The sequence below is a fragment of the Panicum virgatum genome, unplaced genomic scaffold (genome assembly GCF_016808335.1).
Source record: "Panicum virgatum strain AP13 unplaced genomic scaffold, P.virgatum_v5 scaffold_3089, whole genome shotgun sequence".
Taxonomy (NCBI): Eukaryota; Viridiplantae; Streptophyta; class Magnoliopsida; order Poales; family Poaceae; genus Panicum; species Panicum virgatum.
In genome coordinates this window covers 2,501-14,723 of record NW_024376308.1, presented here as the reverse complement: position 1 = coordinate 14,723, position 12,223 = coordinate 2,501, and the positions used below count along the sequence as shown (strand labels likewise).

The window sequence follows — 12,223 nt, the reverse complement described above, 5'->3', positions numbered from 1 at the left end:
AAAGCTCAAAACCTTGGTAAAAGACTAGAAACGAAAGGGAGCATACGGCACTTAAACCTGATAACTGAAGGCAAGAATTCGACTCAGAAACTACCCTTCTATCCCACCCTGCTCCTCTCTTCTCGATAATCCATACATCCCTTATCAGTGTATGGAGAGCTATCTCTCGAGCACAGGTTGAGGTTCGTCCTCAATGGGAAAATGGAGCACCTAACAACGCATCTTCACAGACCAAGAACTACGAGATCACCCCTTTCATTCTGGGGTGACGGAGGGATCGTACCATTCGAGCCTTTTTTTCATGCTTTTCCCGGCGGTCTGGAGAAAGCAGTAATCAATAGGACTTCCCTAATCCTCCCTTCCTGAAAGGAAGAACGTGAAATTCTTTTTCCTTTCTGCAGGGACCAGGAGATTGGATCTAGCCATAAGAGGAATGCTTGGTATAAATAAGCCACTTCTTGGTCTTCGACCCCCTAAGTCACTACGAGCGCCCCCGATCAGTGCAATGGGATGTGGCTATTTATCTATCTCTTGACTCGAAATGGGAGCAGAGCAGGTTTGAAAAAGGATCTTAGAGTGTCTAGGGTTGGGCCAGGAGGGTCTCTTAACCCCTTCCTTTTTCTGCCCATCGGAGTTATTTCCCAAGGACTTGCCATGGTAAGGGGGAGAAGGGGGAAGAAGCACACTTGAAGAGCACCGTACTGCCAGGGAGTCCCATTGAAACGCGGGACATAAACTCATATATAGTGTAGTTTCTATGATTTGGTTTTTCAAGTAGTATAGTTTTCTCAAGAAACCGGAAAAAGATAAGTGTAGATAAGTAAGGAGGGGCCCTTAGTGAGTGTGTATAGGTTTCTGAGTCAGAAGATTCTCAGGATGGAGACTAGGGTGAATAGTTCCGCCTTCTTCTCCTTTACCGAGAATAGGAGATCCATCAAAAGCCTGCCTAGAGATTTACCTATTTCTTATCAGCAGACCTATGCCTTGATCATTCCTATCTAAGTGGCTATCTTTTCATGCCGAGCCATCCTTTTTCTTTACATGCCTGCCTAGCTTGGGAAAGAAAGGAGATGCATATCTCCTGAGTGAGAAGCACAAGCTATTGTATGTACCATTCCTCTTCACTCATTCTAGTCCTTAACTACTTGCTCGAAAAAGAGTCTCCTATACTTAGGTAGGTTTTCCTATACGAGGAATTACTCACCCAGACTGTCTCTTCGAGAAATGTTCATTGAGATCCTATCCATATTAATGCACCACTTAATAATCACATCTTTGATGTATGTGCCAGGTCTCATTATCTAAATGCATGAAATAAAAATACTTGATATCAGAAGAGATAGAGATGGTTCTTTTGTTCGGGAGACAACCATTGTAGATTCCAGCCGAGAAGACCAGGAAAAGAGAAGGATAAAGAATGTCATATATCTCAGGAGCTAGATCACTTCCCGATGAACAAGTCAGAATTGCCTCAACAAAAATGGATGGAATTGGACCGAAAAAAGCCATTCAGCTTCGTTATCAATTAGGTATCAGTGGGAACATCAAGATGAATGAGTTAACTAAGTATCAGATCGACCAAATTGAAAAAATGATAGCTCAAGATCATGTTGTTCATTGGGAATTGAAGAGGGGGGAACGAGCAGACATCGAACGATTAATTTCTATTTCTCGTTATCGTGGAATTCGTCATCAAGATGGATCGCCATTACGCGGTCAACGAACTCATACTAATGCAAGGACTGCTCGCAAGCAAATTCGGAAATGAAAGAAGGCTACCGAAAGAACAAGCAACGGATTGAGCGCTCATCCCTTGCTAAAGCGCATACGTTTTCTTGCTCCTTGGTACTTGTCTGATCAATCACACTGTTCAATAGTTCTCTTTTTCTTTTTCGTTCGATGAACCGCTTACTAATCACGTATACGTATAGTAGGCCCCCTTCGCCACTCCACGTCTGGCCCGTCTTGGTCTCGCTCACTTCGCCCGCCTATCGTATCGGTTCGGCTTCGTCCGTCAAGCGACTGCTTCTGCCTCAGACAGCTTTACTATCGCTCATGACTGGTAGTTGTCTCTATGTAGTAGTCGGCCTTTGTTAAGCTTCGCCAGAAGCGACTAGTCGCTTCCCGAATGCCTCTTTCTTGTACTAATTAATGTGTATGGTCTAGTCTTTCCAATGCCTCTTTCCTTGCCGCCAACGCACGCTAGATGGAGAGTAAGCAAGCTACCTTGCTTGCATTGCATTCGTTAAACGGTAGCTTCCGCGCCCTTCCTGCCTGCAGAAATTGATGTGAATGATCGTGTCTTCGACATCAATTTAAGTCTGATTAGATATGTCATTGAAACAAATCTGTTTTGTCTCTGTTTTATTTTCGGATGATAAGGATGAGCCAGCCGATCCTAACATAATTTTGGAGGAGCCGGACGACGAAGCCTCAAAATCTGATAAGGATGTCTCCGACGCGACCGGACTGCAACTAGATTTTTTTTTAGGGGTCAGGAGGGAAAAAAAAGATATGCTGTTTCCTATCAGTCCCAAGCGGATACCCCCCAGCTTCCACGGTCCGCTTACCGAGGAAGAGATGCGGGAGGACCCAGGGCCAGAGCAAGTTGGGTTGGGGTATAGAGCCGTAAGCGCGGTGGGGGTGACAGAGGATGTGCTCGTACGGTTCATAGTTGGGTATGATATTCTCGTGGATTGTTGGGAACGTCCTCTATATTCGAAATATGCCTTTCTAGGAGCATTACGATCTGCAGCTCAAATGGTCTCTTATGAAGTCTCTATTGGTCTTATTCTTATTGTGCGCCTTGTGAGCACGTTTGGATCCGCGAAGGCAATCGCTCGGATCTTCCCCTAACCCAACCCGGGAACGGACCGGAGGGAACCGCAGCATGAGGAATGTCCGCGTCTCGTCGCAAGGCTCGTTTTGAGTTTTGGGTCATAGGGCGGGCAGTGCAGTCCGGGGCACAAGGGTCCTGGTACTACCCAGGTGCGAAGAACCCCGGAGGTGACTGCAATGAGCAAAAATGTCACTCACCGGCCTAAACGACGAGCAAACACTCGAACGTGAGAGCAAGGGATCACCCAACGAATGGACGAGCTCCAAGGAGGGAGGAGAGAGGGAGGCAAGAACCATGCTTTCAGAGAAGTGGCGGTCCGAATCCACTCTGACAAAAGAAAATAACTGACTAAGCCGTGCCGTAAGGGGGGCTCCACACGGGACGGGGCCAAGGCCTTCATGTATGGGTGACAGATCGGCCATAGGAGTACTCCGGGATATACACCAGGGCAACTAATGTCGAGCATACGATGATGCCGCCCGTTTTCATTTCGTGAAAGTCCCCGGCAGAGGAAAGGGCTGTAGGTGATGGCGCGTTCTGCTTCTTAGGGCGATGAAATCGTTCCTATGGGATCGTGCGTGGCAGCTGGTATAGATGATGATGAAAGGCGGGCCGCTTGAACCGGGACCTATTCTCATAATAGGCAGCAAGCAAAGCTAAATAGGAAAGGGGGCGACTGATGACTGCCTTTTTCGTAAAAATAAAAAAGGGTGGAATGTGGAGCTAATATGGCTGGCTACAAGTATAGCCAAAGAAAGATGAGACGAGACGGACTGTCAGAGGACGCAGCGGGACTACCAGGGGAAAGCCCGCCCCCGCTAGCTAACATAGATATCTATTCTCGGTGCGCATATTCGAGATTTAGAATCTCTTTCCGACCAGGCCAGGCCGAATCGGGCCACCACTTGGGATGGGAATGGCTCAGCCCACATGCATCATTTGATGAAAGCACTCCAGTCCAGTCGCCTCCGATCAGTGGCTTGTCAACCACCGGACCGTAGCTCCTCACCAAATGCCCCTGCGTTGGGGCAACACAGCACATGACTAGTTCGCTCAAGGACCACACCCTCTCGAGAGCTGGATGCCGGCCGAGATGGAGCACCAACCTAGACTTTCCTTGGGCTTGCCTTGCCCCAACATCTAAATAAAGGGCGGGCGCCGAAAAGGAAGCAGTGACGCCTTTTCGACGAAAGCTTAGCCTGGTAGGCGCTGCTTACTCACCCTACTCCCTTAGACAATGCAATGCTCTGAACACGAAAGTTTGCAGTTCAGCCCTCTTCTCCCATGCAGAGTCGCAGGCAGCGCCTCGGATAAAAGCACGGACGAGCCACATGCAGGGAAACTTGCACGTGTGGTTCTGGCCGGGGACCCCGGTATACTGTACTAATATGTGTAGGTCCCTGTAATTCGAGTGAGATTGTCATGGCGCAAAAGCAGATATGGTCCGGTATTCCCTTGTTCCCCGTATTGGTTATGTTCCTTATTCCTCGTCTAGCAGAAACGAATCGAGCTCCGTCTGATCTCCCAGAAGCGGAAGCGGAATTAGTTGCAGGCTATAATGTAGAATATGCGCGGGATGCGATCCTTAATAGTTCACTGTTGGCGGAAGCCAATGTCTCGGGACTCATTCTGACTTAAACAAGGGGTGGGTCTTTACCAACTTCCAAATCCAAGATTTAGGGAAAAAAAAGAGGGGCACTCTTCATTCTTCATTCGAAACTCATGAATGTCGGGTCGGAGGTTTTTGCCTTTTTATCAAAAAGGGGAGTTGGGTAAAGCAAACTCCCTCCTTGGACGAGCACGGGGCTTAGTCAAGTAGAACCGGGTTGCGCTGCTTGATGCTCCGATCGAAAACAAATCAGTGGGGCTATGCCGGTACGACGGAATATGCGTTAGAAAGGTCAATCCCTCCCCCCCTTTATTTTTTTTTAATGAAAAACCGGGCCGAACTTCTAAAAAGCAGCCCACCCGCTTCCATAGAACAATATCGCGGCAACGTAGACCTAAGTGGATTTATTGGATTCTGGGGAACCATCACAAGTACGGCCGGCCTATAGAACGAGAATGCCGTGTCGTCCAGCGGAGCTTAGAAGAAGGTGACTCGGAGCCTAAGGAAGGTGACTCGCGCAGACAGCTGACTCCTTTTCAATAGAAAGGAATAGCCAAACCTACCCAGCTGGCTGGTCAATCTCAGTGATCTTATCGGCCGGCAAAGCGGAGACGGACGACCACGGTCCCGACCTTACCAGCACCGTAGGTTTACTAATCAATGAAGCCCCTCAACCTACTATCTTTTCTTACAAACTCAACCAAGCCTAACCAAACCCCATGCTAACGACATGTTCTTGATATTGATTGAGTTGGAGGGAGTCAGAGACTACCACGGAATCCTTCCATAGTCACCCCGGTGACCTTCGTCACCAAAGCGTCACGACAGTTTCCAAGACCCCTCATATAATCTCCAGTGGGGATCAGTCGGAGCACGTAGGAATGCCGACCACTACATAAGCCACGTCTGGCTGAGGCGAGCAGCAAGCGGGGGAGAGTCTTTTTAAGTACAAGAACGTTGGGGTGGGACGCTAGTACTTAAACTAGGGTAGCTTCTTAGCGCTAATCTTGCGTTTTCAGCAGTTAGTTGTAGCGCGCCTTCCCTCCTTCTCTCATTTCGGAAAGATTTGGCAGTATTTTCTTATGATGACCTGGTCGAGAGAGTACGAAACATCGGTGTAAAAGATTGAGTGGGATGGTTATAGTAAGGGGCGAACCAAGTGCTTGCGCGAAGAAGCGAATCAATCAGAATGGAGACAAGGAAAGGAGGAGAGGCGAAACTCAACTAAAATGGAAAAGGGAACTCGACCGACTATCATGAGCGAAGTGAGGGAATTCCTTCTGATTGGATCCCTTAGGAGAGAGACAGAAGGTATTATTAAATAGAATCAGATCTTTGACGATCCAGTATTAGCTAGTAAGTGTATGGACTCAGACTTTGATGACTCCCTAGTGGCCAGGGAAGCGTTAGCTTCACCCTTGTCTCATTTACTCTCTCTAGCTCTCGACTTTACGTATAGGAATTTCAGGTACATTGGTCGATGAAAGTGAACATCTATCTTATCTTACGCCACTTACTCTAGCTTGACTTTGTGGAAGACGTCCGATTGAATGATCTCCAGTGGGTTCTATTACCATGTGTACCCAGCCTGCTTCCTTCTTTTTTACCAGCCTCTCTGCTTCTGTCAGTATAGAGGAAAGTCTTCAATCCCTTGAGAGAAAGAAAAAAAGGCCAAAAAAAGATACCTAGCATGACACATCAGCTACGCCATCAGAGCCTGTCCACTTGCTAGTCAGGAAAAAGAACCGCTCCGTTCCGTGGGCTTTCTTTCTGCTTTGACTTGTTCCTTTTATTGCTTCATGGCACATGCCTATTGTAAAACATACCTACCGGGAGAAAAGTACCAGTTTGTGAACATGCCATTCCCTTTCTTCGTGCACTCATTTACTAGATAGTCAGGAACCTTCTTTTGACTTGACCAGCTTACTTGTCTTGTATAGTAGAGTAGTAGGCCTTTGCTTCTGAACGACCTTACAAAATGGATCAACTAGAAATGAATCGGTGTCATAAACGAATTTAGCTAACCGTAGTAGTAAATAGCGTGACACCAAGCAATCGATCAAAGCCAACTCAAGTTGTATGGAAGGTGGACGGTCGAATTACCCAACTGAAATGAAGAAAGCAATCCGCATAGCCGGAGTCCAGTTGGATAGTTCAGGCTACGGAAGAAGGCATGATGCCATTTCTCTTATCGATACAGGCCCCTGAGCTATTAGTAGAAACTACCTTGAATTGCCGTGAACCATCCGAGAGTAACCGCACCCGAGGTGTTCAAAGCCCCTTAGCAATGGGAACGGAATACTTTAGTTTGAGGAGGAACGATTGAGGAAAGAAAAAAGGATTGAATAAGCGAGCATCAGTTTTCGTGTTTCGGGTTATTTTGTGGTCCATTTAGATGGGTGTAGCGTTGTGTCGGCATTAGTTCGTGAGTCCGTGAATTTGTTCACCGATAGTAATGGCCGGGTCCTATCTCTAGGATTAGACGATCATCCTCGTTGTTTTACATTTGAAAAAAATAGGGTAGGGTTATCCTAGTAGGCCTAGAATGGGATGATCTGCTACATTTGCTTTTACTGGGTGATCTTATCTTACTGATGAGATAAGCTCGTTCAGGCACTAAACTAGTTTCGGGGAGGATGGATGGTTGTCCCTTCTTCTCAATAGAATCCGATAGACAAGAATCGAAAGCAGCAGATTGATTTATTCCTCAAGTAAGTCAGTTGATGATTCAATTCCTTCAAGATGGCAAGAGCGGGGGCATCTAGATCGATTCGTTTTTAAGGTTGTTATACCGAATATAAATAATTCTGATTCTCTGTTGAGGCAAGCTATTCATCATTAACAGGAAAGATCCCAAAGCTGTTATTGCAAACATGGGATAGCCTGACTCTACGCTACAATCTCTATTTTCTTATGATATTGAATCTGGCTTCTATTATTCAATCTCTAGTTACCGTGGGAAAAGAAAGAGATAAGAGCTCTTAGTCCGACAAGACAAGATATCCCTCTAAAAGCTTCTTCAATAGCTGTGGATGAAATTCATCTGCACACTGATAATTCACCAAAAACAATAGGAAAGAGAGCAGTGGATGATTTAACAGTACGCCAATCTTGAACAGCGGAGGGTTCATCTCTATCTTTTGCGTATAAGGGAAGGGGGAAGGACCTTTACTTTCTCCCTGAGGGTAGGAAAATCATGATCGAAATAGCGGAGGTAAAGCTATTGAACTTGGGTATATGCTCTTTCCTTTTGTCGAAGTGTTCAAAGTCTTGTTCACAGACCACAGTAAGTGCTTCTACAATAGGCTATGCTTATCTAATAGGGTATATAACCTGTGCTTTCCTTGTTTCTAGGCCAACAGCCAGCTTCCTGGGTTAAGAGTGTTTCTTGTGTTCAGCTTGCTTGGTTGGCTTGACTATAAATGCCTGCCTTCCAACCTTCGGCCTGCCTTCGTATCCAATTCTATCTCCCGAACCGTTCTCATGCTCTTTCTAACTCAAGAAAGGCTTGGGAAGAGGTGAGTCGAACTGCTGCTTACCAATTGCTTCATCTCAAATTCTATCTTCTGAGCTTTGCTAGCAATGGGAGCCTTTTCTCTTCTCTCAGTGGTCGGTCTCTACAAATCTTTTCGGAAATTCTAGAAGAGAGCTAGCCCCAATTCAATCAATTCTATAGTGGTTGGTGGGGTGTTCTGAATATGCACAAACCCCTAGGCAGGCGGGTATGAATGATAGTGCCGCCAAAGGCAAGGCACCAAAGTGTTAAGGAAAGAGCTAGTCAATAAACTCTGTTTTGAGAGAGAGGTAGTCCTACACACACTTCTGATAAGGAAAAGTACACACTAACTTAAAGTCAATTCTATTGCGGAGTAACTTAATCGCAAGGGAAAGAGCTAGCTACATCCAGTTGAAAAGAAAAGGCAATTCACGAGAGATTCTATCTATGATATTCGGGCATGCAAGAGTGGAACTCCATCCTGTGTGTGAGGCGGGCAAGCAAGAAAGAGTTATCTCTATTCTTCAATCCTCTTATCCAACGGCATGTTAACTGTGGATACACAACACCACTTACTTACTTATGATTCAATGTAAACAGTGTAGGAAATTCACACACACCCAGGTCGGTCGGTCAAACCCTCAGGAAATACGTCATCCCCCTGCACCCCCTTTCATCTAAGCTGCCGCCAGGGAATGCACCCGGGGTAGGAGCTAGAATCTCTCCACTCATCAACTTCTACATATCCACAGAAAGTAAAGAATCCTGCCAAAAAAAGAGAATCAGGGCGGCCTAGAGAAGGTCGATTCACGGGTATTCGAAAGGAAATCAGCAGTACAAGAAGATTTTGCTTTGTTTCTTCTTAAAAATATTCTTCGCTACGCCCCTCAGTAGGCAGTCGCTGGCCGAGGAGGCTGCTCTCTCTAGATAGAATGCGCCAGAGCTGTGTCATGTTTGTATAAGTCCGAAGAATGGTAGATAGGTAAAAACTTATTGAACCAAGCTCTGTTCCCAGTAAATAGGGGATTTTTCTAGCGGAAGGACGAGAAAGAAAAGAGCGGAATCTCATATAAAATTCTCATGGATTTGTCGGAAGTGAAAAGTAAGTTCTTTCTCAGGTAGGTAAGTCAGTTTTGTTCTAAAGTGAGCAGGCGAGTGAACAAGATAAGTTTTTCCAGTTGTTGGTCAATCACCTATTTCTACTATTCCTAGTTCCGAGCTTTCTTTGCCATATGCCGCTACCCGAGTGAATGAAAAAAAGGAAATAGCTGGTTACTTTTGAGAGTACAGCTGCCGAAACAGCTTCTTCCTGTAGGCGTTAGCCGATTTAGTATCAGAGGAGTACCTGTGAAGTCAAACTTTTGTCTGTAGCTCAACAAGTTCAGTTTTCTTGTAATAATAGAAGTTCAGTGCTGTCTCCGGAACAAGATAAGTTTTTCCTTTACAATGTTTTTATTACCATACTACAGTACAACAGTAAGTTCTTTCTTCTGACCAGCCAGCGCTTTAACTAGTTCTACTCTCCCAGCCAGCTATCCTTCTTCAAACTAGAGAGAGAGCTATCCATATTCCTATTCCTGTGACCTATCCTTATATCTCGAGCACTACTTCTATCACCGATTTCTTACTTCTCTCCCAACTTTGCCTAACAACCCGAATCTCTTTCCTGTAGCTAGTCGCTGATAGTCAGTCTATCTCCTTTCCTTGCAAACTCTCTAAGCTTTAGGTAGTTCGCCGTGCGATGGGCCTGAGGATCTATTCCAAAGGGTGATGGGTCGTGGGTACGACTCTTCAGAAGGCGCTTTTGCCAACCACCGAGCACCAACAAATGAAGAGAGTTACCACAAGTATGAGACCACTGAAACTACTTCGCCTGCTTTGAATCAGAGCAAACAGCTTTTAAGTATAAGACCACCAATCTAGTACGCAACCATTGCCTATTATGCCATCCATATTGTTGACTTTCACAGACCCACTATGACTGCCTACGCCCATATAGATAGAGAAAAGTTCACCTAAGGATAATAAAACGTTTGAGGAAGGTTACCGCTTACGATATACCTATATATAGATAGTGTAGTGTTGTAGTGTGTTAAGTAGATCGGTCCCATATAAAGTTGCAATGTATCTGCAATGAGTTCATCTACTCCGGGGTGTTCTCCGCACTTCTCAAGAAAGAAATAGTTGGAAATTCCCCGGATCGTCTGCGCTTCCTTAGTGAGGCACCTTTTCTTTCTGCACTTCCTTCTCTAAAGGACTTGCCTGCCAACCAACCCTACTAAACCAATAAGGCAATGTGTGATAAGTAAGCAACCATGGAGAGTTCCTCGAGTCACTCTCCTCGTTCCTATGTCTAATAGCTAGCAAAGGTCTAATTGGTAGCAGTAGTGAGCCCACCCAATCATTTACACCGATGTATCTTCTGCTAGTGAATTCCGTGTGTACTTATGCTTGTAAATGCCATGTGTATTTGAATAGAGTAATTCATTACCGGGATACGGTTTTCCCGATTCCTATGATCTATTCCAAACTGCCGTTCAACTTAAAGTAGTGTTATATTCTATCGTCTCTTCGGTCTATCCCTCTCACCTCCTCCCCATGAGGATGATTCCACTCCCTGCGGGGGCTTCAGTGCCCTCCCCGTCTACTCCCTCTGAATACTTTCAGTCCCATGTACTCCTTATGGAGATTGTCCTCAGTGCCTTTAGTAGCTCTGAGGTTCATAAAATCATTATATAGACCCTGGAAATAGGGGGAGCTTGCACCTTTATCCCTAAAAACTCCGTAAGATTTCGGGCATGTGCTCAGCCCCGTGTCGTTCGACTAAGTCATCGATTAAGTGGACGGCTTGTAATTCGCCCACATGCCGAGCATCCAATTCACGGTGCATACCCCTTATTATGGGCTTCAATTTTTCTTCTATACGGAACAACTCTTCCATCGCCCTTAGGTCAGAAGGCGAAACGGGCCGAGAAGGCGGCGTAGAAGGGGCACTGTTGTCGCCGAACTCCGGCTGGCCCCCGGAAGCGGAGCACATCGATGGCTCTCCCCGATCTGCCGAAGGGCCAGGGTTGCCCGCAGCGGATCCGGAAGGACCCGCTTCACTAGGTGAACCCCTAACAGGGGGGTGATCCATAGCTTGTACAACTGAAGGGCCCGATGCTAATACTGCCATGAAAATAGCGGAAAGACATGAAAAATGGAGATTATACTTTCTGGAGGGGAGGAAAAAATCCTCCTTCTTCTTTAAAAGAATCAAACAGGTCAAAATAAGGCAAAAAAGAAGAATAAGAAACAGTAGATCCGGGGACAAATAATCTTGTGAAAATAACCACTTTCCAATTAATCGGGAACACGCACGTTCGAAGCGTATCATGATAAACATGGAATGCCAGAGTAGAGTAATTCAAAGGAGAAATGTATTTTCGCATGCGGTCCGCAGGGTTCCCTAAATTCCCCTTGAATCAAGTGGGACCGGGAGATCGTTGTTCATTCGGTGGTTGGCCTTCCCCTAATAAGTACCCTACCAAGAATTGGGCCAGTTAGTTCAAGCGGGTACCGAATCACAAAGAACAGTTGAGTTTTCTAATTCATCTATTATTATAGGTTTTTTCATTTCTAGAATAGCGTTGGAGCCGGGACACACATTTCTGCCCGAGTTCCAACAGCAAACCAAATACGTTATCGTGGAAAACGAGTTTCGCCAACACAGAAGAGTTTGTGTGCTTTTTATTTTCACATGAGTTTCACATATGTGATGGTTGGTTGGGAGGGTACGGCAAATGACTCTAGAATCTTTCTGGAGGACAATCACTGAACCGGAAAAATGGCCACTATCGTCACCGAGAAAATACTATCTTGTGGACTCAGGCTCTACGTTTATGCCAGGCTTTCTTTCTCCTTACCGTGGGGAGCGGTACCACTTGCGTGATTATAGAGAAGAAGGCGTGTCCCCGACCACAAGAGCGGTTTAATTACTTGCACTCATCATTGAGAAATGTTATCGAGAGATGTTTTGGTGTCCCGTTTCCTATTCTCAGGGACATGCCCTATTTCTAGTGGAAGCTGAAGTACATTGCACTTGCCTGCTGTGTTATCAAAACTTTATTAGAGCGGAACCACTAGCTCGTGAGAATTTGTTTTTCGAAGATGCGTGCGACCTTATTTTTTATGATTCGAATGGAGTTGAAGGAGCCAGTTACATCAGCAGAGCATGAGGTGGAATGTGTGAGTTCAGCTGATCTCCGTCGCAAGAATCGTTTTCGAGATCGATTGGCAC

General features: G+C 45.8%; 1 protein-coding gene across 1 annotated transcript in view; it reads left to right on the top strand.

Moving 5' to 3' along the window:
• The window catches only part of LOC120694100 (NADH-ubiquinone oxidoreductase chain 1), a 70,952-nt gene extending 65,375 nt beyond the window's left edge, over nucleotides 1–5,577 (top strand). Inside the window, exons 2-3 of the mRNA XM_039977281.1 lie at nucleotides 2,717–2,799; nucleotides 4,217–5,577. Coding sequence (XP_039833215.1) covers nucleotides 2,717–2,799; nucleotides 4,217–4,477 — 344 coding nt within the window. The 3' untranslated portion in view covers nucleotides 4,478–5,577. The remainder of the gene's footprint in view (nucleotides 1–2,716; nucleotides 2,800–4,216) is intronic.
• Nucleotides 5,578–12,223: the final 6,646 nt, after the last annotated feature.